A 26859-nucleotide genomic window follows, 5' to 3' on the forward strand; every position below is an offset into this window, starting at 1 on the left:
ATATTTCCAAACAAAAATATTAACCCTTTAGACATTACTTACCCAAACATGTATATTAGCTTTTTACATATTACAAATCCAAATCTGAATATTCAACTTTAACACATTGCTTATCCAAACTTGTATATTAACCCATTGCACATTATATTTCCATACAATATATTATCCCTTTACACATTATGTATCCATACCTCTATATTAACAATTCACACATTTACTATCCAAACCTATATATTAACCCTTTACATATTACATATTGAATCATGATTATTAACCCTTTACACATTACATATATAAACCTGTATAGTAACTCTTCACACATTACATAGCAAACCTTCAGATAAGTTCTTTACACATTACATATCTAGACCTGTATATTAACTCTTTATACATTACTCTCCAAACCTGTTTAAAACTCTTTGCACATTACTGGTCCAAACCTATATATTAACTCTTTACATATCCAAATTTGTGTATTAAACTATTACACATAATATATCAAACCTGTATATGAAACTTTTACACATTGCCTAGCCAAACCTGGAAATTAGCCCTTTACTTTACACATTACATATCCAAACCCATGTATGAACCTATCCAAAACTATATAAAGGCTGAGTCTCCCATATCCAAATATTACGAAACAAAGGAATTTTTGGAGCGTGACTGAGATAGTGATAACTTTGCTTTTTGATGGTTCAATGCAAACTTATTTAAAGCACAAAATTATAAAAAATATTGTATAACATCATCTTCAGGCTGTGTATAAGGAGTATACAGAACATAAATACATCTTGTCAGGGCCGCCTTCAGATATCATGGGGCCCGGGATGGGCCAAATAGGCAGGCCCCCCCCCCAGCCCCCATTATACAGAGCCTCACCCACCCCCCTTGCCCGAGTAATCTCCCTCACTAAACCCCCCCCCCCCGCACAACCCCCCCCCCCCCCCCCGCACAACGAGGGGCCCAGGGCCCCCGCCCACCCACTGCTTTTTCCCTGCTAAATTTACATTCACTGACAGGCTCGGCCGGGGGTCCGCTTCTACCAGCGCGCAGCCACCTGTGCCCACTACTATATCCCCTCCCTACCTCTCCAACCGCCCGCCGCTGCTGCTGTGTACATGGCTGGCTGTAGGAGGCAGGCAGAGAGGATGCTCCCGGCTGCTGGATTGTGTTATTGGCTAGCAGTACAGAGCAGGCTGGGAGCATCCCCTCTGCCTGCCTCCCACAGCCAGCCATGTACACAGCAGCAGCGGCGGGCGGCTGGAGATATAGTGAGAGGATATACTGTAGGAGTGGGTGCGGGCGGCCGTGGACCTCCGGCCGAGCCGGTCAGTGAACGTAAGTTTAGCAGAGTGGAAGTAGTGGACAGGCGGTAGGAGGCGAGGGCGGGCCCCCAGAGTGTCCGGGCTCAGGACTCCAGGCCCGGCTGTCCCCCCTGATGGTGGCCCTGCATTTTGTGTATGTACACAAACTTTGTTTGCTGCACAAAGTGTCCATGAAACATAAATGATTCCGTGTTTAGATTTGGGTCCCCAGATATCTCATTATGGAAATATTCCAAAATACGGAAAAATCTGATATCCAAAACACTTCTGTTCCCAATCATTTTGGATATGGGAGACTCAACCTGTATTAACTGTTCACGTCATCTATCCAAAACTGTATTTAACCCCTTCACAGACTATTATACATTAGTAGTTCATATATTTTAAACCTGTGTACACATGGAATATCCCAACCCTTACATTAACTCTTCACGCCAAAAACTTTACATTAACCCTTTCCCATCTACTTATCCAAAACTGTATATTAACTCTTACATGCCTAAACCTATGCATTAACCCTTTACGCATTACCTATAGAAACCAATATATTACCCCATTATACCGGAGGTTCCCAAACTCTGTCATTACAGTCCAGGTTTTAAAAGATATTCATGCTTGAGCACAGGTGACTTAATTAGTACCTCGGTCAATCTGATTTAACCATCTGGGCTCAAACATGGATAGCCTCAAATCCTGGACTGTAATGACCGAGTTTGGGTACCTCTGCAATGCACATCCAAACCTGTTCATTAACCCTGTTGATTACTGGATATTAACCTTTTCCACATATATCCAAATAACCCTAAACACATTATATATCCAAACATGTACATTAACCGTTCACACATTACATACAGTTCCTAAACCTATATATTAACCCTTTATACATTACAAATATAAATCTGTATATTAACCCTATATACAATACACAGCGAAACCTGTTCATTAATGCTTAAATTACCTGTATATTAATCCTTTCCACGTTACATATCAAAAACTGCATTAACCCTTTACACATTATATATCCAAATCTGTACATTTACCACTCACACAATACATCTCTAAACCTGTATATTAACCCTGTACACACTGCATATTAAAGCCTGTATTTTAACCCTTTACACGTTACATATCTAAACCTGTATATTAACCCATAACATAATACATATTGAAACCTGTATATTAACCCTTTGCACATAACTTATCCTACCCTATATACTAAGCCCTTACACATTACATACCCTAATCTGTATATTAACTCTTCACACATGACATACTGAGACCTACATATTAACTCTTTACACATGGCATATCCAATCTGTATATTAACCCTTTACACATTACATATTCAAACCTGTATATTTTTTTTTTCTTTACACGTTACATATCCAAACTTGTATGTTAACCCTTTACATTTTACATAGCCAAATCTCTATATTAACCCTTTCCACAGCTGGGCTTTGACTCTAATTGCACAGGAATTCGTTTTACATGTATGTACAAACTCGCAGTCGTAGCACAGAGGAACATGGCGTCAGGAAAAGTCGCGGTCGCTGCATCGGAGCCCTTTTGACTCAGATTCAGGCTCAGTCGCACCCATATGTACGAATGTCACAAACCCCAGTGGTCAGTGTACACTAGCAATGCAGTTGTTTTATTTGTGCAAATGAGACGCACATTTTAAAATATATAATTGTCCACGCGACCTGGCGCACCGAGCGGGGTTATTTGGCATGACTGAAACCACAGTATGAAAGGATGCATCTGTATATTAACTTTACACATTACATACCTAAACCTTTTACACAGAAAATATCCACATCCGTATATTATCCATACTTGCTTACTCTCCCGAAATGGCCTAGAGCAGGCCTGGCCAAGCTGTGGCTCTCCAGCTGTTGTGAAACTACAAGTCCCAGCATGCCTTGCCACAGTTTTGCTATTAGGGAATGCTAAAACTCTGGCAAGGCATGCTGGGACTTGTAGTTTCACAACAGCTGGAGAGCCACAGGTGGGCCAGGCCTGCCCTAGAGACTCCCAAAAATCAGCCACTCAGAAAAGAAGGCAAATCTCCCGCACCCTCCTCCACCGCCCGCGGACACCCACTTACAGAGCACAAGTGGGCGGTCCGTGGGGTTGGGCCATATGATGTGATTTGCAGTGAATTGCGTCATCGTTGATCCGCCCCCTATTTTAAAATGCCTATTTTCTTAGCACTGCATAGCGGGGGGCGGGGCCACGATGATGCGACCGTGCCGCCACTCCCCCTGAACCGCCCACTTTCCCGGACCACCGCGCCCCCTCTCTATCGACCTGGCAAAGTCGGTAAGTATGATATTATCCCATTACTCTTTACATATCCAGTAATGTATATTTTACCATTTTCGCATTATATGTACACAAACCTATACACAAACTTTAATTCCATTACCTCTCAGCTTAATCCAGACGCAAGAGATAAGGAACCTCATATCATTACCAGGATATCTTATACGACTAATACCCTGTACTACCGTATGGGGGTACAGTTACTCCACAAGTGTTGGGTAAAAGGCTGCTAATATCACTTTGGTACATAGCCCAGCATTAAAGCAGCTCTGATCATACATAGTCCATGGAATAGAGGACATGACATATCCCTGTTATATCCCTGGATTAGTAAAGAAAACTTGATGAAAAGTAAAATTTCCCTCTTGTGGGCAACTAACAGCCGAGCAATGTCTGATCGCCAACAGCTCCCTCCAGGCAGCGATAACCTGCACACATCCGTGTATACAGCTGAGATCCACTGACCTATTTCTACCGGCGGAAGGTGGCCAAACGCATAGTATCTGCTGACTCTATCCTTACTAATAATGGCTCTGTTACCTACACTATCTGTCTATTCACAAATGATAATCTGTATCAATTATCTATCTGTATATATATATATATATATATATATATATATATAGTATCAATCTATCTATCTATCCATCTACATATATAGTACTGTATATATACCGTATCAATTATCTATCTCATATCTATCTACCTACAGGTTGAGTCTCCCATATCTAAATATTCCGAAATACAAAATATTCCGAAATACAGAATTTTTTAATATGACTTAACTAGTGTAGCCTTTGCTTTCTGAAAGTTTAATGTACATAAACTTTGTTTAAGGCACAAAATTATTAAAAATATTGTATAAAATTACTTTCAGGCTGTGTGTATAAGGTGTATATGAAACATAAATGAATTTCATGGATATATTATTATTATTATTATTACATTTTATTTATAGGGCGCCACAAGTGGTCCACAGCGCCGTACATACAGTACAGGGTACACAGAACATTACATTACAATACATTAACCAACTTATAAACAGCGCACAAGTAACACTTAGCAACACAATTCTCCATACACAGTACAGCTGGGAAGGTGAAGGCTGTCATAGAAGTGCTAGAGAAGAAGGCTGTGAGACAGTGGGGAGGAGGACCCTGCTCCTAGGACAGTGTTGGCTAACCTTGACACTCCAGCTGTTATGGAACTACATAACCCAGCATGCACTGCTACAGTTTTGCTATTAGGGCACGCTAAAACTGTGGCAGGGCATGCTGGGATATATAGTTCCACAACAGCTGGAGTGTCAAGGTTAGCCAACACTGTCCTAGGAGCTTACAATCCAGGGGAGAGGAGAGCGGAGTTTATATACACAAACTCTGTTTGATGCACAAAATGATTGTAAGTATTGTATAAAATTACCTGCAGGCTGTGTGTATAAGGTGTATATAAAACATAAATAATGATGGTATGATATTACAAAATACGGAATATTCCGATATCCAAAATACCCCTGGTCCCAAGCATTTTGGATATGGGAGACTCAACCCCTATCTATCTATCTATCTATCTATCTATCTATCTATCTATCTATCTATCAATCTATCTATCATGAATCTATCTCATATCTATCTATCTATCTATCTATCTATCTATCTCATATCTATCTATCTATCTATCTATCTATCTATCTCATATCTATCTATCTATCTCATATCTATCTATCTATCTATATCATATCTATCTATCTCTCATATATATCTATATCATATCTATCTGTCTATCCATCTCATATCTATCTATCTATCTATCTATCCATCTCATATCTGTCTATATCATATCTATCTATCTGTCATATATATCTATCTAATGTCTATCCATCTCATATCTGTCTATCTCATATCTATTTCATATCTATCTATATATCTATCTATCTCATACTGTATCTATCTATCCATCTCATATCTATCTATATCATATATCTCATATATATCTATATCATATCTATCCATCTCATATCTATCTGTCTCATATCTATTTCATATCTATCTATCTATCTCATATCTATTTATCTCATATCTATCTAATATATATCTATCTCAAATCTATCTAACTCATATCTACTGTATATATTTATCTGATATATCTATCTCATATATATCTATTTATATCATATACTGTATATCTATCGATCTCACATCTATCTATCTCATATCTATCTATCTTACATCTATCTATATATCTCATATCTATTTATCTCATATCTATCTATCTATCTATCTATCTATCTATCTATCTATCTATCTATCTATCTATCTATCTATCTATCTATCTATCATGTCTATCTCATATCTATCTATCTCTCATGTCTATCTATCTCATATCTATCTATCTATCTATCTATCTATCTATCTATCTATCATATCTATCTATCTCTCATGTCTATCTCATATCTATCTCGCATGTATCTATTTATCTCATGTCTATCTACAAATAAACTGTATCAATTATGTATCTATTTGTTCTATTTGTCTATCTGTAAACATATATATATATATATATATATATATATTTTGTATATACTGTATATATATATATATATATATATATACACACACTATCAATTATCTATCTATCCGTCTACATATATATATACAATATCAATTATCTATCTCATATAGCTCATATCTATCTATCTCATATAGCTCATATCTATCTATCTCATATCTGTCTATCTCATATAGCACATATATATCTATCTCATATAGCTCATATTTATCTATCTCATATCTATCTATCTATCTCTCATATATATCTATATCATATCTATCTATCTATCTCATATCTATCTATCTAATATCTATCCACCTCATATCTGTCTATATCATATCTATTTCTCATATATATCTATATCATATCTATCTATCTAATATCTATCCATCTCATATCTATCTATTTCATATCTATATATCTATCCATCCATCCATCTCATATCTATTTATTTCATATATATATCTATATCATATCTATCTATCTCATATCTATCTATCTATCTAATATCTATCCATCTCATATCTGTCTATATCATATCTATTTCTCATATATATCTATATCATATCTATCTAATATCTATCCATCTCATATCTATCTATTTCATATCTATATATCTATCCATCCATCCATCTCATATCTATTTATTTCATATATATATATATATATATATCATATCTATCTATCTCATATTTATCTATATATCTATCTATCTAATATCTATCCATCTCATATCTATCTATCTATCTATGTATCTATGTATCTATCTATCTATCTATCTCATATCTATATATCTATCTTATATCTATTTATCTCATATCTATCTATCTAATATTTATCTATCTCACATCTATCTAACTCATATGTACTATATATATCTATCTGATATATATCTATCTCATATATATCTATTTATATCATATACTGTATATCTATCGATCTCACATCTATCTATCTCATCTCTATCTATCTATCTTACATCTATCTATATATCTATATATCTCATATCTATTTATCTCATATCTATCTATCTCTCATGTCTATCTCATATCTATCTATCTCTCATGTCTATCTATTTCATATCTATCTCATATCTATTTATCTCATGTCTATCTACAAATAAACTGCATCAATTATGCATCTATTTGTTCTATTTATCTATCTATATATATATATATATATATATATATATATATATACACGCACTATCAATTATCTATCTATCCGTCTACATATATATACCATATCAATTATCTATCTCATATAGCTCATATATCTATCTATCTCATATTGCACATATTTATCTATCCATCTATCTCATATAGCTCATATACAGTCAGGTGCATAAATATTGGGACTTTGACAGAATTGTCATATTTTGGCCTCTATTCACCACCACAATGGCTTTGAAATGGAATAAACAAGATGTGCTTTAACTGCAGACTTTCAGATTTAATTTGAGGGTAATTACATCCAAATCAGGTGAACGGTGTAGGAATTACAACGGTTTGTATATGTGCCTCCCACTTTTTAAAGGGGCCATAAGTAATGATACAAACTAAACAATCCTAAATCTAACTTTCACTTTTTAATACTTTGTTGCAAATCCTTTGCAGGCAATTACAGCCTGAAGTCTGGAACGAATAGACATCACCAGACGCTGGGTTTCATCCCTGGTGAGGCTCTGCCAGGCCTCTTCTGCAAATGTCTTCAGTTCCTGCTTGTTCTTGGGGCATTTTCCCTTCAGTTTTGTCTTCATCAAGTGAAATGCATGCTCAATCGGATTCAGGTCAGGGGATTGACTTGGCCATTGCATAACATTCCACTTTTTAGCCTTAAATAACTCTTTGGTTGCTTTTGCTTCGGATCATTGTCCATCTGCACTGTGAAGCGCCGTCCAATGAGTTCTGAAGCATGTGACTGAATATGAGCATATAATATTGCCCGAAACACTTCAGAATTCATTCTGCTGCTTTTTCAGCAGTCACATCATCAATAAATAAAAGGGAACCAGTTCCATTGGCAGCCATACATGCCCACGCCATGACACTACCACCACCATGCTTCACTGATGAGATGGTATGTTTTGGATCATGAGCAGTTCCTTTCCTTCTCCATACTCTTCTCTTCCCATCACTCTGGTACAAGTTGATCTTTGTCTCATCTGTCCATAGGATGTTGTTCCAGAACTGTAATGGCTATTTAGATGTTGTTTGGCAAACTCTAATCTGGTCTTCCTGTTTTTGAAGCTCACCAATGGTTTACATCTTGTGGTGAACCCTCTATATTCACTCTTGTGAAGTCTTCTCTTGATTGTTGACTTTGACACATATACACCTACCTCCTGGAGAGTGTTCTTGATTTGGCCAACTGTTGTGAAGGGGTTTTTCTTCACCAGGGAAATAATTCTTCTGTCATCCACCACAGTGGTTTTCCGTGGTCTTCCGGGTCTTTTGGTGTTGCTGAGCTCTCCGGTGTGTTCTTTCTTTTTAAGAATGTTCCAAACAGTTGATTTGGCCAAACCTAATGTTTTTGCTATCTCTCTGATGGGTTTGTTTTGATTTTTCAGCCTAATGATGGCTTGCTTCACTGATAGTGACAGCTCTTTGGATCTCGTATTGAGAGTCGACAGCAACTGATTCCAAATACAAATGTCACACCTAGAATCAACTCCAGACCTTTTACCTGCTTAATTGATAATGAAATAACGAGGGAATAGCCCACACCTGTCCATGAAATAGCTTTTAAGTTGATAGTCCCATTACTTTTGGCCCCTTAAAAAGTGGGAGGCACATATAGAAATCATTGTAATTCCTACACCGTTCACCTGATTTGGATGTAATTACCCTCAAATTAAATCTGAAAGTCTGCAGTTAAAGCCCATCTTGTTTGTTTCATTTCAAAGCCATTGTGGTGGTGAATAGAGGCCAAAATATGAAAATACTGTCAATGTCCCAATATTTATGCACCTGACTGTATCAGCTTTGCTGATCTATCTTTCTATCTATCTATCTATCTATCTATCTATCTATCTATCTATCTATCTATCTATCTATCTGTCTGTCTGCCTGATTATAGTTGCAGATCAGCATAATCTGCCGTCTGTACGATATAGATGTCTGAGAGACGACGTGCGTCTTGTGAATGAACCAGACAAGGTGGTCATGGGGAGGGAACAGTACTTTTTGCTGTTACGTAACAGAAGCTGCATTCATGTTGTGCATCACTTCTGCCGCAGAGAGTGGGGTGTGGGAACCAGGGGCCGATAAGAGTTTAATTAACAATGTGGAGGGAATTGTTCCACAGGAATTGGAGCTGGCCTGAATATCTCTTGGGAACCCTTTGAAGTTTTAATCGTCAGCAATTGCAGCCGGAGGGGACAGTTCCTGCGTTACTGACCCTTCATCTCCATGCAGGCTGCAGAGCTGCCTGTTATTGAGATCCTCTAATTACACAAATACCAGATCATTGCTTAACCCTTCCACCAGGTCCAGTGAGCCAACAGGCGAGATCCAGGGGCCGCCGGAAGGAAGTCATTATGTTATAGGGTGAAATCTCTGACCTGCCCCATTGTAAGGAGCAGACTAGTGATGATGGGGGAGGAGGAACCCTATAGTCTCATTATAGATGGACTCCATGCATTACTGCCTGGCATATAATTAACCCAAAATAAAATAATCTGACATAAAGATGAAACTTCATGACTTACAAGGGTTATGAAATGAATGTAACATTTTACAAAGAAATGAGATACCCCATTTATTAATTAACCACTTAACTGACATTTTTTCATCAAAATTGCACAGAAATTGTCATTTTGCCCCCCCCCCACACCACACCATCACCAGGTGTCACTATGTAAAAAATGTTGTTTTTTTATATATATATTCCGACACCACAGCTAAAAAAATATATTAATCAGCAGCATAACCCCCCAAGTACCAAAACCAAAAGATGCCCCCCCCCACCGTGACCTGTCCTTGCCCCCTCACCTTTGCAGAACACAGAGGAGTGGTGCAGGGGTGGACTGATCATCATTACCCCCGGATGCAGCTGATCTCTGCAAACTGACGTGTTCCAGTACATGTACCCCCATATTGATGTGTTAGATGTGCCCTAGGTACTGACATGTTCCGGTACATGTACCCCCATACTGTTGTGTTAGATGTACCCTAGGTACTGACATGTTCCGGTACATGTACCCCCATACTGTTGTGTTAGATGTACCCTAGGTACTGACGTGTTCCGGTACATGTACCCCCATACTGATGTGTTAGATGTACCCTAGGTACTGACGTGTTCCAGTACATGTACCCCCATATTGATGTGTTAGATGTACCCTAGGTACTGACATGTTCCGGTACATGTACCCCCATACTGTTGTGTTAGATGTACCCTAGGTACTGACGTGTTCCGGTACATGTACCCCCATATTGATGTGTTAGATGTACCCTAGGTACTGAGGTGTTCCAGTACATGTACCCCCATATTGATGTTAGATGTACCCTAGGTACTGACGTGTTCCGGTACATGTACCCCCATATTGATGTGTTAGATGTACCCTAGGTACTGACGTGTTCCAGTACATGTACCCCCATATTGATGTGTTAGATGTACCCTAGGTACTGACATGTTCCGGTACATGTACCCCCATACTGTTATGTTAGATGTACCCTAGGTACTGACGTGTTCCGGTACATGTATCCCCATAGTGATGTGTTAGATGTACCCTAGGTACTGACGTGTTCCAGTACATGTACCCCCATATTGATGTGTTAGATGTACCCTAGGTACTGACGTGTTCCGGTACATGTACCCCCATATTGATGTGTTAGATGTACCCTAGGTACTGACGTGTTCCAGTACATGTACCCCCATATTGATGTGTTACATGCAGGGCCGTAGAGAGCCAGTCCAGTCCCGTGGAAAGGGGTCGTGACCTAATAGCGGGAGGCGTGGTCACTCCCCTTTAGAAAAACATAAAAATAAAAAGAGAACTATTTGTAACAGTGTTGCTCGCTGGGAGGGGGGGCGCTGTGAGCCCCTCAGCCTGGCGCAAACACCAAACACTAATGTGCTAGATGTAACTCCATGCTGAAGTGTTATATGTACCCCCGTCGTGCGCATGCGTGAGACCCGCTACGACCGACAGCGCCGGTCGTAGCGGGTCTCGATCCAAAGGGGGCGAGCTGTCGATGTTGATTGACAGCTCGCCCCGTTTGGAAGGCGGGCAGGGGGGTGGCAGCCCAAACGGGGGCGTTCCCATGGGAACGCCTACCGTTTGGGGGCGGCCCCACTGACATCACTAGTGATGTCAGTGGAGAGCTTCCGGCTGAGACAGAGCCAGAAGCTCTCCGGGGCTTACGACAAGGGAGACCCTACCCTAGGGTCTCGTCGTAAGCCCCGATGGTTGCGATGGTCTTGACCATCGCGACCATCACCTTAGGCGGTCGTAAGGCTGTGGGTGTTAACCCACAGCCTTACCACCGCAAAGGAGGACGTCTTGAAAAATCAAGAGGTCCTCCCCTCATTCAGACTGACCGCACGCTCTGTGCGACCGGCTCTGAATGAGGTCCATAGTCCATGTCGACATTTTGGTGGTTGACACAAAGTACCTATCGAAATAATGATGTCTATATTATGATTGTGTATATTTTCAATGTCAACCTAACATAAAGTACCAAACCATGAGAGCTTACATTCAGGAGAAGTCAACAACAGCTAGGGGGGAATTCAGTTTAGCTGTTCGGGGGGAGCAGCAGAGAAGGTATAGGTTAAACAAGTCAAGCAGCAGGAGGGTGGGTAGAAGTGGTGATAAGGTAGTTTTGAATGGGGCAAGGATATTAGGCAGGGAGAGTGGGAAAGAAGAGAGAAAGGCGAGAGAGGGTAGGATAGGAGGAAGGGTAGGAGGGTAAGATAGAAAGGTGGGCAGGAGGGTAGGATAAGAAAGCAGGGCAGGAGGGTAAGATAGAAAGGTGGGCAGGAGCGTAAGATAGAAAGGTGGGCAGGAGGGTAAGATAGAAGGGTGGGCAGGAGGGTAAGATAGAAAGGTGGGCAGGAGGGTAAGATAGAAAGGTGGGCAGGAGGGTAAGATAGAAAGGTGGGCAGGAGGGTAAGATAGAAGGGTGGGCAGGAGAGTAGGATAAGAAGGAGGGCAGAAGTGTAGGATAGGAGGGAGGGCAATAGGAGGGTAGGATAGGAGGCAGTGCAGGAGGGTAAGATAGAAGGGTGGGCAGGAGGGTAAGATAGGGTGGGCAGGAGGGTAAGATAGAAGGGTGGGCAGGAGAGTAAGATAGAAGGGTGGGCAGGAGGGTAAGATAGAAGGGTGGGCAGGAGGGTAAGATAGAAGGGTGGGCAGGAGAGTAGTATAAGAAGGAGGGCAGAAGTGTAGGATAGGAGGGAGGGCAGCAGGAGGGTAGGATAGGAGGGAGGGGAGGGTAAAATATGAAGGAGGGCAAGAGGATGTAGTGTTCATTCTAGCACCCTGCACCTGTTAAAACCTGTGCAGTTCCTCTTTCCTGCCTGGGGTGTCACTCTCTGCTCTGGTGCTTCTAGCACACAAACGACTTACAGTTTGTTGCATCAGTTGAGGGTGCTAGAAGCACCAGAGCAGAGAGTGACACCCCAGGCAGGAAAGAGAAACTGCACAGGTTGTGACCGGCTGGTGTGAAAATAGCCCTAAGGGTGAGATAGAAGGGAGGCCAGGGGGAAGGATAGAAGGGAGGGTAGTGTAGGAGGGGGAGCAAGGGAGGTTGAGTGGGTAAGATAGGAGGGAGGTTGGTGAGGGTTAGATAGGAGGGAGGTTGGGAGGGTAAGATAGAAGGGAGGGTAGTGTAGGAGGGGGAGCAAGGGAGGTTGAGTGGGTAAGATAGGAGGGAGGTTGGGAGGGTAAGATAGGAGGGAGGTTGGGAGGGTAAGATAGGAGGGAGGTTGAGAGGGTAAGATAGAATGGAGGTTGGTAGAGTAGGACAGGAGGGAGGTTAAGAGGTTAGATAGGAGGTAGGTTGGTAGAGTAGGATAGGAGGGAGGTTAAGAGGTTAGATAGGAGGTAGGTTGGTAGAGTAGGATAGGAGGGAGGGTAAGATATAGGAAGTAGTAGGATAGGAGGGAGGTTAAGAGGTTAGATAGGAGGTAGGTTGGTAGAGTAGGATAGGAGGGAGGGTAAGATATAGGAAGTAGTAGGATAGGAGGGAGGTTAAGAGGTTAGATACGAGGTAGGTTGGTAGAGCAGGATAGGAGGGAGGGTAGGATAGGAAGAAGTAGTAGGATAGGAGGGAGGGTAGGATAGGAGGCAGGTTGGTAGAGTAGGATAGGAGGAAGTAGTAGGACAGGAGGGTAGGATAGGAGGTAGGTTGGTAGGGTAGGATAGGAGGGAGGGCAGAATAAGAGGAAGGTCAGATGAGTGAGCTAGAAGGGAAGGCATGAAGGTAGGTAACTTGGATAAGAAGGATGGAGGTTAGAATAGGAAGGAGTACAGGACTGTAGAATAGGTGGGAGGGCAGGATAGAAGGGAGGACATGAGGGTACTGTGGGCGACTTGGATAGGAAGGACAGAGGTTAGGATAGGAGGGAGAACAGGACTGTACAATAGGAGGGAGGGTAGGAGAGTATAATAGGAGGGGGCTGGAAGGATAGCAGGGTGGGCAGAAAGGTAGGATAGGAGAGGCGACTGGATGGTAGGATAGGAGGGAGGGCTGGGAGTAGGATTGGTGGATAGGATAGGAGGGGGGCTGGGAGGAAGGATAGGAGGGGGGCTGGAAGGTAGGATAGGAGGGACGACTGGAGGATAGGATAGGATGGGAGCTGGAAGGAAAGATAGGAGGGGGGGCTGGAAGGTAGGATAGGAGGGGCAGCTGGAGGGAAGGATAGGAGGGGCAGCTGGAGGGTAGGATAGGAGGGAGGACTGGGGAGTAGGATTGGAGGAAAGGAGGGGGGCTGGAAGGAAGGAAAGGAGGGTCGATGGAGGGTAGGATAGGATGGAGGGCTGGGGAGTAGGATTGGAGGATAGGATAGGAGGGTGGGCTGGGGAGTAGGATTGGAGGATAGGATAGGAGGGAGGGCTGGAAGGAAGGATAGGAGGGGCGGTGGAGGGTAGGATAGGATGGAGGGCTGGGGGGTAGGATTGGAGGATAGGATAGGAGGGAGGGCTGGGGAGTAGGACTGGAGGACAGGATAGGAGGGTGGGCTGGGGAGTAGGATTGGAGGATAGGATAGGATGGAGGGCTGGGGAGTAGGATTGGAGGATAGGATAGGAGGGTGGGCTGGGGAGTAGGATTGGAGGATTGGATAGGAGGGAGGGCTGGGGAGTAGGATTGGAGGATAGGATAGGAGGGAAGGCTGGAAGAAAGGATAGGAGGGGCGGTGGAGGGCATGATAGGATGGAGGGCTGGGGAGTAGGACTGGAGGATAGGATAGGAGGGAGGGCTGGGGAGTAGGACTGGAGGATAGGATAGGAGGGAGGGCTGGGGAGTAGGACTGGAGGACAGGATAGGAGGGTGGGCTGGGGAGTAGGATTGGAGGATAGGATAGGATGGAGGGCTGGGGAGTAGGATTGGAGGATAGGATAGGAGGGTGGGCTGGGGAGTAGGATTGGAGGATAGGATAGGAGGGAGGGCTGGGGAGTAGGATTGGAGGATAGGATAGGAGGGAAGGCTGGAAGAAAGGATAGGAGGGGCGGTGGAGGGCATGATAGGATGGAGGGCTGGGGAGTAGGACTGGAGGATAGGATAGGAGGGAGGGCTGGGGAGTAGGACTGGAGGATAGGATAGGAGGGAGGGCTGGGGAGCAGGATTGGAGGATAGGATAGGAGGGCTGGAAGGAAGGATAGGAGGGGCGGTGGGAGTAGGACTGGAGGGTAGGATAGGATGGAGGGCTGGGGAGTAGGATTGGAGGATAAGATAGGAAGGAGGGCTGGGGAGTAGGATTGGAGGGTAGGATAGGAAGGAGAGCTGGGGAGTAGGATTGGAGGGTAGGATAGGAAGGAGGGCTGGGGAGTAGGATTGGAGGATACGACAGGAGGGGGGCTGGAAGGAAGGATAGGAGGGTGGGCTGGGGAGTAGGTTTGGAGGATGGGCTGGGGAGTAGGATTGGAGGATAGCATAGGAGGATGGGCTGGGCAGTAGGATTGGAGGATAGGATAGGAGGGAGGGCTGGGGAGTAGGAGGGGCAACTGTAGAGTAGAATAGGAGGGGGGCTGGGGAGTAGGATTGGAGGATAGGATAGGAGGGGGGCTAGAAGGAAGGATAGGAGGGTGGGCTGGGGAGTAGGTTTGGAGGATGGGCTGGGGAGTAGGATTGGAGGATAGCATAGGAGGATGGGCTGGGCAGTAGGATTGGAGGATAGGATAGGAGGGAGGGCTGGGGAGTAGGATTGGAGGATAGGATAGGAGGGAGGTCTGGGGAGTAGGATTGGAGGATAGGATAGGAGGGAGGTCTGGGGAGTAGGATTGGAGGATAGGATAGGAGGGTGGGCTGGGGAGTAGGATTGGAGGATAGGATAGGAGGGTGGGCTGGGGAGTAGGATTGGAGGATAGGATAGGAGGGAGGGCTGGGGAGTAGGATTGGAGGATAGGATAGGAGGGTGGACTGGGGAGTATAATAGGAGGGGGGGCTGGAAGGATAGCAGGGTGAGCAGAAAGGTAGGATAGGAAGGTGGGGAGGAGAGTATAATAGGAGGGGGGCTGGAAGGATAGCATGGTGGGCAGACAGGTACTGTAGGATAGGAGGGGTGACTGGTGGGTAGGATTGGAGGGACGGCTGGAGGATAGGATAGGAAGGAGGACAGCATGAAGGGACTGTGTGAAATCAGTCAGTGTATGGCAGGCAGAAGCACATGGTAAAATAAATTTATTATAGTGGACATACTGCAAAATGAGACAGGGCGGAAGGCAGCATGCAGTAATAACAACAATGATCCAATAATAATAATAAAATAATAACATTACAATGATGAATAATAATAAATGAAATTATAGTAATGTTATATACTAAATACTGATATATGCCTCCCTTATTCTGATATATACACCTCATACTGATCTACTGCATTCCCCCACACTTATATATACCCCTCTCATACTGATATATATATAATTCCCTCATACTGATATATACCTCTCTCATACTGATATACTGCATACCCCCAGGCTCATACTGATAGATAGATAGATAGATAGATAGATAGATAGATAGATAGATAGATAGATAGATAGATAGATCATACTCATATACTGTATACCCCCTTATACTGATATATACCCTCTCTTTTACTTACCCTCCTCACAGGATTCTTCTAGTTACCGGGTTTTCATTTCGTGACTTGCCCAGCATCAGGGGAGGGGAATTGGATGCTGGGAATTGTAGTGCAGAATACTGGGAATCCGTGTGCTCTCTAGAGACAGACAGACTACAACTCCCAGCATGCACTGCAGGATTCTTAATCTGCAGTTTTAAATTGAGCAGCATTTCCCTATGTTTTCTGCGGCTGCGGGCAGGGTGTCTATCAGGCTGAGGACATTATTGGGTTCATTTAGTAGGTACTGTATGTGATTACATGGATGCAGTTTTCTGCTTACAGGAGCAGGAAACTTTCAGGGCATGTTTTCTAGATCACCTAGCTGTAGCACAGGTGTGATAACTCTACATGTGGTACTAATTATTTGTGGAGATACCTTGAAAACACACCCTCAGTGGCGTAAGTTCATCCCAGACGCCCGGAGGCAAGATATAATTTGGTGCCCCCACCCCCCTGTCACAGCAGCTGACACTGTAATGCAGACAAGCTATAGACAAAGGCAGCCGCGGATGGTCTGTCATGGCGCTCTCCAGTAGTGTATGGTGGCTTCTCAGGTGCCGGGAAGGGGTCCCATGTATTGGGTGGCCGTGACGGTACACTCTGGGTACATAGTTACAGCCCTAAGTGGGGTGAATATGTTGAGGACAATGGAGGAAGTGCCCCTTCAGAGCTGGAGCCCGGCGGCAGGCGCCTCCATTGTCTCCCAGAGTTCTTCCCCTGCACACCCTGTTAGGGGTCACTGAGGACCAACAATGAGAAACACTGCTATCGAGCATTGAGGAGTTTTGTAATCTCTAAAGGCTCATACGCACTAGATTATATGCTCCATGAGCGATAGTTTGTGTTTGCCCTTGAACTCCCGGGCAACCGACATATGGTGGGTACACACTGGGCGATTAAAATGGACGATATCGTTATAGTTCAGTCGTCCACTTTATCGTCCATTTTTAACACAAAAACAAACGATAACGACGACGCGTGTTCCCGCGGGTCGTTCGTCTTCATCGTTCATCGGGTTAACATGCAGGCCAACCTGACGATGTCGTCAGGTTGCTGCATGTTGGGGAACGGGGGAAGAGAGCCCGGCGCTGAACGATATCGTTAATGATATCGTTCAGCGGGTGTGCTCAATGTCATGAACGACATTGAGCACACCCTGCCGGGGACACACTAGACTATAACGCTCAGGGAGCATATCGTCTACTGTGTACGCACCAATAGTGCATACACACTGAACAATATATCGTTTATTAAAATCATCTAGTGTGTACAGCTCTTAAGAGAGATTGCAGTAGGGATGGACATCGGAAGCCGATAGTTAGCAACCATGAACCATCAATGTTTCCGATTCAATGGAAGTTTTTTTTTCATCAAATTCCCGGGAATTTGATAGTTACCAGCCATCAATTGCAGCTTTCCGATGTCCATCTCGAGGAGTGCTGGGCATGCCCCCACAGTGACGTGGATGGGGGAGCTGCGAGGCTCTGCCCCCTTTTCCACAGACTCCGCCCCCTCTTCATGCGCAAGTATAAGCATCGTATGGTTGCGATGTGATGGCTAGTTCCCATCGCACCTTTGGATTTGATGTCGGATGCCCAGCAACCATTCGATGACGGGTTTCTGATGTCCATCTCTAGATTGCAGGTGGCATCTGATGGGGTGGGGCAAAAATACGCAAATAGTCCTGGCCAAGCAAAGCAATTATAATACAATTATGTCATACTGGCCACACCCCCTCACCCACACACTTGATTTCTGTGGGCAGGATGTGGGTGAACTAAAGACTCTTCTAGGAGAATCCACAAAAATGTTGGTCCACTTTAACAGAGAAATTTGCAGGAGCAGGTGATAGTGACCGGCACCAGCAAGGAGAGACTTGAGCCAGTTACACGATGTTTTGGATGATTTACCAGTTTCCGACTAACGACACCATGCTTCTGGATGTGGCGGGGGAACGACATATCAGGCGGTCGTGTGCACGGACCGCCCAGTATATCCTGCTGTCACATCTGCCGTCGCTGGGTACACACATTGGGCCTGATTCAGACCCACTCGCGAGCGGCTGTCCGCTCGCAAGTGGGTCGATGTTCTGCACTGAGCATGCGCACGACGGAGGGACTTTCCTTCGCTCGTTGTGTCTGATCAAAGGGGGCGTGCTGTCGATGTTGATTGACAGCACGCCCCCTTTGGTGGGCATGCCGGGGGCGTGCCTCCCTGACGGGGGCGTTCCTAAGGGAACGCCTACCGTCAGAAGCCGGCCCACTGACATCACTAGTGATGTCAGTGGGAGTGATTTTGGCTCTGATAGAGCCAAAATCACTCCAGGGCCTTGCGGTTGAAAACCTCAACCGCAGGCTTCGGCTCACAGTTTCAAATGGTCGCGATGGTCAAGACCATCGCGGCCATCAAACTGCACGCTCGTATAGGCTGTGGGTGGTGACCCACAGCTATACGAGCGTCAAGGAGGACGCTCCATAGTTATGGAGGACGGCCCTCATTCAGAGCGTGCGCTCTGCTCAGAGCGTCCGGCTCTGAATGAGGGCCATTGTCTAGTGTGTGTGTCCCCATCTTTACTGAGTCGTCTGCCAGTCGGGGGGCCCTTCTGCTCTATATGCATGGCTTTGGGCTTTTATTATTTATTATTGTCTTTGCTGAGCACAGAATAGCATTCATTTATTATTATTGTTATTAGTGTTCATTCTAGCACCCTGCACCTGTTAAAACATGTGCAGTTCCTCTTCCCTGCCTGGGGTGTCGCTCTCTGCTCTTGAGCTTCTAGAGCGCAAACGGCTTAATCTCAGCAGTTTGTTGCAGCAGCTGAGTGTGCTAGAAGTATCAGAGCAGAGAGCGACACCCCTGGCAGGATAGAGGAACTGCACGGGCTGTGACAGGTGCAAGGTTCTACAGTATAATGAAGACTTTTCTTATCACAATCTTTTATCTATGTAGCCTCACGACGCTGTTTCTTTTGTTCCCTAGTGAATTTACTAGACACAGCGACAATTCCTGGGGACTGGGGTTGGCTCACCTATCCACCACATGGGGTAAGTAGCTGTTTGTATTTGGATATTTGGAGAACTGTCTGGATACCATTAAAAGACTTAAAGTAATATTCTGCATAGCACTTCATTGTTATTCCGACACAATATATCTATGAGCCTTTGTATTATAAATAGGGCAACCTGACAATAATATAAATCAATATTTGATCAATGTTTAGTCTTATATATGTAGACAAGATACTGTACTGTATGTGTACAATTAAAGGATATGGGGTCTATATATCTGGGAAACAAGTCCTAATGAGGAGATGGGCGCCAGCTTTAGATGGCTCTTGTGCACCCATCATGGATTAGATGCCAGTGATGATGCTGCGGACAGAATTATAGTGGGCATTCTGCATGCCGATGGGCATATAATCGGAATATAGATGGGCAGATACTTGCGTTAGCATGAGAAAGCAACACTATTGTATATGAAGCCAGTCGGGCATCCTGAGGGTTCCCGGTCAGCGCTGCGCTTACAGAAGCTGCCGGTAATGCCCTCTTTGCACGACATCATGACATCTCTTGCTCAGTGGGCGGAGCCGGTACAGGGCGCTGATGTGCCAGTTACAGCAGCAGAAATATGGCTTTTATCTGAGAATGAGCTGTTCTTCCATTCTAGGTACCTGCAGCCATATTGCCGTCCATGGTAGTGCTCGGGCATAATGCCAGGACTACCACTGCCCGCAAAGCCAGTCACTAGCTCTTTAAATATATCGCCTGTGTCATATTAAACATTTAGTGGTAAATTTTTACTATTCAGCCGTTATGATGGGTACTTGTAATCAAATCCACCGTCGCTGTAGATCGTTTTAACAGCAGTTTATGGCAATTTTGGACAAAACTCCATGAAAAACACACCACAAAACCGCCACGTCTGTCTGGCCAATCAGAAGGAGAGGAATCGCCATTCAATTATTATGTATTCAATAAGCAGCAGATACTGTAACATTGATACATCTTCCAATGAGGGAAAAATTATTGTTTCATTTTATTAAGAGAGCAATATAATTCATTAATTATTATCCTAAATATGCTAATATTTATAGTTGTTTGAAAATGTTTTTATAATGGAGCAACATGTATTATATTATGATGTGGTTTACATTTATATAGCCCTAAATGAAAAAATGTTACCCCCCCACTGGGAAAAAAAATTATATACTGTTAATTATCAATTAAAATTGCCCCTCTATTATATGGAGTTTCTCGGGTGAATGTTGTTGCTGTTGATCTGTGGATTTAATGAGGTTGTTGGTATTTTGCTGCTTGACGTTTTAGGAAGGTTTACAAGTGGTAGGCTAAAGCCAGAATCCCCCCCCTTCCCCCAACCAAGGCCTTTTTGTGGCCCTCAGCTTCCATGTTCCTTGGTGGGCTATATGGTAAATCACAATGACTTCAGTAGGATCCTCCACGGGGCTTGTCTGCACCCTTGTGGCTGTAGTAGGTCAGATGTGTGACACCCAGCTAGAGTTGCCTGTTCCGCAGTACTGGAGATATAATTGGCTGTAAAATGAATCTGGAGCTTCTGTAAAAAAAAAAGGGTCAGTTCTGCTGTCTCTCCACAGCCTGTGGGAAGGAGGAAGGGTCAGTGATCCTTTCATATATATCCTGTAAGCCCCCCGGGCTAGAAACCATCAGTGACCGACCATTCTTACTAAGGAAGACATCAGGAATAAGTGACAGCGAGCAGCTCCCCCGTGTTACTTATCAAATGGCAGAGAAACGGCAACTTATGTCCCTGAGCAGGTACAACCGTGCCGGAGACCAACCTCGTATATACACTGATATAACAGACCAGCTTAGATGGATAATATCGCACCGTTATCTGGTAAGCCATATACCGAGCACCGTATTGGGGGACTCGCTTACCGTGCAGGGATTGTTGTAACCTATATTTTTCCAATTAATAGAAAATATTGACAATAATTGAAAGATTCTGTTTCTGTAGTTATAGAAATTAATTGCGTCTAATGTATCATGTGTTTTGTGTAACGTACAATAAATACTTTTTCTTACTACGCTTTTTCATATTTAAAGCGGCAATCTCATGAAAACGTGAGGCCTACATAAATCACTGTGGCTGTCTCTAAGTGGAATCTTGGTAACGACCATTTTTACTTGGTTTGTTACTGCAGCCTGCTATGAATGATCTGTAAATCTGCATAGTGTCCTGTGACTACTACCGTGGCAATGACACATGACGTAATGAGCAGAGAGGCTTTGGAACATCCCTCTGAGCTCTACCTGCTCTAGGACATGTTCCCTCTCCTTCTCCACATTCTGCATTCTGAGGGCTGGGAGTCTGACTCTCTCAGCAGTGATTGGATGCTTGGTGCAACATTCATTCACTGGTGTCCTGCGCAGTGAGAGTGCCCTCTTAACCTTCATAAACAAAACTCACAGGACACTGCAGCACACCGGTTGTACTGCGGAGCAGTGCCCGAAAAGCAGGAATGGTAAGGAGGGATGCTACACTATTGTTATGTACAATCCTTACTGACTGATTTACCATGAGTTTTCCTTCTGTATCATGCTGCCATCCTATGTAAGGGCTCTGCATACTAGCCCGCCTTAATGCCCACTGGTCTGTAATCATATCAATTACCCTTATGTATAATATGTACTATTCAATCCTAATATTACATTTCACACTGAGATGCCACAGAACATCCCAGCACAGGACACATGAAATAGGGTTAGATCTAACCAGTGAGTATGTTCTCCATCTATCACGTCTATCTGCAGAGCATCCTGCCGTGTCACAGCTCATACACTACAGGACTCTGGCCCTGATTCAGAGCCGGACGCTCTGACAGAGCGCTCGCTCTGAATCAGGGCAGTCCCTCTGAATTTTTAGAGCAGCCTCCTGGCCGCTCGTATAGCTGTGGGTGACCACCCACAGCTATAGCGAGCGGCCAGGAAGATGGTCGCGATGGTCAAGACCATCGCGACCATCGGGCTTGCGACGAGACCCTTGTGGTAGGGTCTCGTTGCCGCAAGCCCTGGAGTGCTTCCGGCTCTATCAGAGCCGAAAGCACTCCCACTGACATCACTTGTGATGTCAGTGGGGCCGGCCCCAGACGGTAGGCGTTCCCATGGGAACACCTCCGTCTGGCCAGCCACGCCCACCAAAGGGGGCGTGCTGTCACTCACCATCGACAGCACGCCCCCTTTTGTAGCGAGACCCATAGCGACGGCTTGCCCGTCACTATCCGGGTCTCGCGCATGCGCACGACGGAGCCGCCTCCGTCGTGCGCATGCGCACTGGGCTAACATCGACCCTCTTGCGAGCGCTCGCGAGCGGGTCTGAATTAGGCCTTCTGTTTGCTGCTGGAGATTAAGGGCCTCATTTAGAGTAGAAGGCAATTTCTGTCCGAGCCTGTACATAAAGAACTGGCTGCACAATTGCGTTCTTATGTGTGTAGCTTGAGGCGCGCATATCTTAGGAAACATGGCTCAAAATACAAGAAATTCATTTGGATGTCACACGTATAATAGATACAGTACACCAGTTGTCGTCATTATCATCGGCCACTGTTTATTATATATTATCAGTTATTTATATAGCGCAGACATTTATCCTGCAACGCCGTACAGAGAATACCTGGCTATTTACAACAGACCCTGCCCCAGTGGAGCTCACAATCTATATTAACTACCACATGTACACACTAGGGTTAATTTTTTTTTGCCAGGAGCCAATTATACCTCTTTAGGTGCATACACACACAACGATTTTTTTGAACGATTATCGATAACGATATTGTTTATCGTTCAATCGTTGAAAAAATCGTTCACTTTCTGAGTTAAAATGATGGCCGATCATCGTTCCTGCGCGTTCACGTTTGTAGTTTGTGGTTTGTAGTTCAGTCAGACTGACCAACTCAACGATTTTCATTAAGGGAATATGCAAAAATCGTTTGTAGTTCAAAAAAATTGTTCATTACATTTAGTAAACGATTTTCGTTAATTTTTCCCTTGAAAAAATGAATGAAAATCGTTTACTAAAATCGTTCATTTACTAAATCGCTGTGTGTGTATGTATGCAGCTTTTCACATCGCAATTGCCGGGTCGCACCTGGGATTTGTACACGCCTTTCGATCCCGGGATGCGACCTGGCTGAGCCAGGCAGCCCGACCCGGCAATAATGCCGGGTCGATGACATCGTCGCCATCATGTGCTGAGTCGGCTCCTGGAGAGGAGATCGTCGCCAAGCGCTGGCTCTTCCTACATATGCAGTGAACGGGACCCAGGCCGCCTCGACCCGGGTTACCCGTTCACACTGCACTGCGAGCCGGGTCGAACTCGTGTTCATCCCTGCTCACTACCCAGGTTGAAATGCCGGATCGCTCGACCCGGGTTATTTCAACTGGATCCTTTCACACTGCACAGTAACCCGGGTTGCTGGGTGCTCATGTGCAATATGGTTATTTGCGGGCACTGTGACAGGGCTATTACTCTTCCAGTATACTGGGGTGTTTTTGGAGTGTAGGAGGAAACCAGGGTACTCGGAGGAAACCCACACAAGCATGGCGGGATGTACTAAGCCTGAAATGCAGCCAAATCCCATATGCACCGAGCTCCGCAACGCCTTACATTCTGGTGCTTGGACCCGGTGGGAAACGCTATCTTTAGATGGCATTACATAATTGGATCCCTCCGTGGCACGAGCGTCTTTCTGCGCAATCGCAGAGGGATTTTTGAGTAATAAACCCATAAGTCCCTTTATTGCAGAGGACAGCTCTTATTGGGAGAGGTGTCCTTTGCCATTTTAATTGTATTTCTAGGTACGTACCGGCGTTGGTACCCGATAAGTAGCAGTATGTACCGCATAGCAGATGTACATCCCACCCACAAACTCCACACAGTCAGGGCCATGGCGGGAATCGAACCCATGACTTCAGTGCTGCGAGGCAGTAATGCTAACCATTACACCATACGTCACTAAGAAGAGATGCAACGAGTGCGATTTAATCAGGCAGCAGAAACGCGATACGATATCACTTTAAGTTGTCTCTCCTCCAGGTGCCATCACGGCAACGCCAACCTTGCGCCAGGTCTTTCTGGTCTTTACCACTATGCCGAATATGACACCGGGACCCTGAGTGATAATAGCACTAATGAATAATGAAACAGACGCTGCCGAGCTGATGATGGGGACAAAAGACGGCTACGCAGATTGGCTGGATGTAGCAACTGGCGCAGGCAGGGACCGATTCTGCCAGCTCAGGAAGTGAACAATGCAATAGGACGCCTGGTCTGTCTGAATGAACAAACATAATGATAAGAGACGCTGTACACTGACCACAGGAGATAACACTGACAGTCTAAACACCCTTTATGTGTCCAATCTGCGGCCCTACCTCCTACATTACGCCAGTCACCGGAGTGACTGCCAACTCTATCACCGCCAGCCGTCTTCCTCAGGCCCTTACTGAATAGCCGCACTTTTATTTTTACCGTTATGCGTTGACTTTAATTTTCAATCATAAGAGGCCTGAATACAAATGGAATTAGAACCTCCCCTTGTTAATTAAGATGTCCTCATTTTCGAACCCGCTAGGGGATGTTATCACGATGGCAGCAGACGAGATGGACTGAACCTCATTTATTAAAAACACTTCAAAACTAACAGCGAGGAATTTGTAGATGAAAGGACACCGGAGAGAGCAGGTATTTAGTTTGGAGATAGGAAGCTGATCGCAATCTCACCTTTTCAGTTGAGTTGAGGAGATGGCTCATTCCAGCCAAGAGAAAACTCTCCGCCTTTTTCCCATCAGGAAGTGAAGTGCTTTTTGAAAACCGTTAATTAGGTTTTCTTTCTATTTTTTTCTTTTTTTTTTCTTTTAAAGTGAAGAATAAAGCATCAAAAGGCATTTCACCTGACGATCGCCCATTCTCTGTGAAATGTACATTTTTCATGCTCAGCTGTTGTGTCAGTATTCCGTAGAGGTCACCCACAGTGCGGCAGATGTCTGCGCTCCTGATCAGCGGATGGATGGATATTTCCTAGCGACGTGCAGTCAGGGGAGGCAGAGCCTCTCCTGTCATACTCCTGAGATTTGTTATAAAAATGATTAGAATATTACAAAGGAGATCATTTATAACTTTTATAAACCGCTTCTTTTGTTTATTGTAATCATTTTTATAGTTAACGCTCACCAGCTTTGTGGAGCTTCCTGGGACTGCAGGGAGAGGAGAATGAGGCAGCAACAGCTCAGCCTCGCTTCTGCATGGTCAAGCACTGCTTGCAGAGCTGGGGGCGGGGTCACACCACGGGCAGTAAGCTGCACAGAAAGAGAGCTAATAGAGGCATGCCTCTGAGTATGGGGGGCGTGCATTGAGCACTGATGGACACCTTTGGATGTGTTATGTGACCAGGAAGTGCACTGCAGTGTTTACAGATCGGAGCTTAATCAGTTACAGCAAGAGAAGACACAGTGATGCAGGAAGGAGAATCAATGGACATTGAAGCTTAGTGTAGTGAGGGGAGAGTTACAGTGAGTAGGGGGTGAGACAAGCTCCCAGCACTCAGACCCATCTTGATGTGTGCCTCCCCAGCCATTGACCTCGCCACACGTCACTGGTATAGACCTAGAAGGATTAGCCAGTCCCTTACAGTCACCATTACTAATCGTCAGCTGAGCACAAACGGGTAGCGTTCAGCCTCCAGCAGCACCGTTCAGTTATCATTTATGGCAGACTCATTGGTACCATTTTATATTCCAGATTTCATAGTAGTACTGAGGGGGAGAGAGGTCTATTCCTTGTGTCTAATGCAGTCAGGAACTTTGATCATTTTGGAAATTAGGCTGGGAAACAAAAATAATGGCCCTCATTCAGAGCCGTATGCTCTGAGCAGAGCGCACGCTCTGAATGAGGGCCGTCCTCCATAACTATGGAGCGTCCTCCTGGACGCTCGTATAGCTGTGGGTCACCACCCACAGCCTATACGAGCGTGCAGTTTGATGGCCGCGATGGTCTTGACCATCGCGACCATCGAAACTGCAAGCCAGAGCCTGCGGTTGAGGTTTTCAACCGCAAGGCCCGGAGTGATTTTGGCTCTATCAGAGCCAAAATCACTCCCACTGACATCACTAGTGATGTCAGTGGGCCGGCTTCTGACGGTAGGCGTTCCTTTAGGAACGCCCCCGTCAGGGAGGCACGCCCACCAAAGGGGGCGTGCTGTCAATCAACATCGACAGCACGCCCCCTTTGATCAGACACAACGAGCGAAGGACTTTCTTCGCTCGTCGCGTCTGGCGCATGCCGCTCGCGAGTGGGTCTGAATCAGGCCCAATGATCAATAATT

General features: G+C 44.7%; 1 protein-coding gene across 1 annotated transcript in view; it reads left to right on the forward strand.

Annotated features, from left to right (window-relative positions):
* EPHA8 (EPH receptor A8) overlaps window positions 1-26859 on the forward strand; it is a 193616-nt gene that overhangs the window by 19350 nt on the left and 147407 nt on the right. The window contains exon 2 of the mRNA XM_088463734.1: window positions 19479-19543. Within this exon, the coding sequence (XP_088319860.1) occupies window positions 19479-19543 (65 nt within the window). The remainder of the gene's footprint in view (window positions 1-19478; window positions 19544-26859) is intronic.

The sequence above is a fragment of the Taudactylus pleione genome, unplaced genomic scaffold, assembly GCF_031769625.1.
Source record: "Taudactylus pleione unplaced genomic scaffold, aTauple2 ptg001441l, whole genome shotgun sequence".
Lineage (NCBI taxonomy): Eukaryota > Metazoa > Chordata > Amphibia > Anura > Myobatrachidae > Taudactylus > Taudactylus pleione.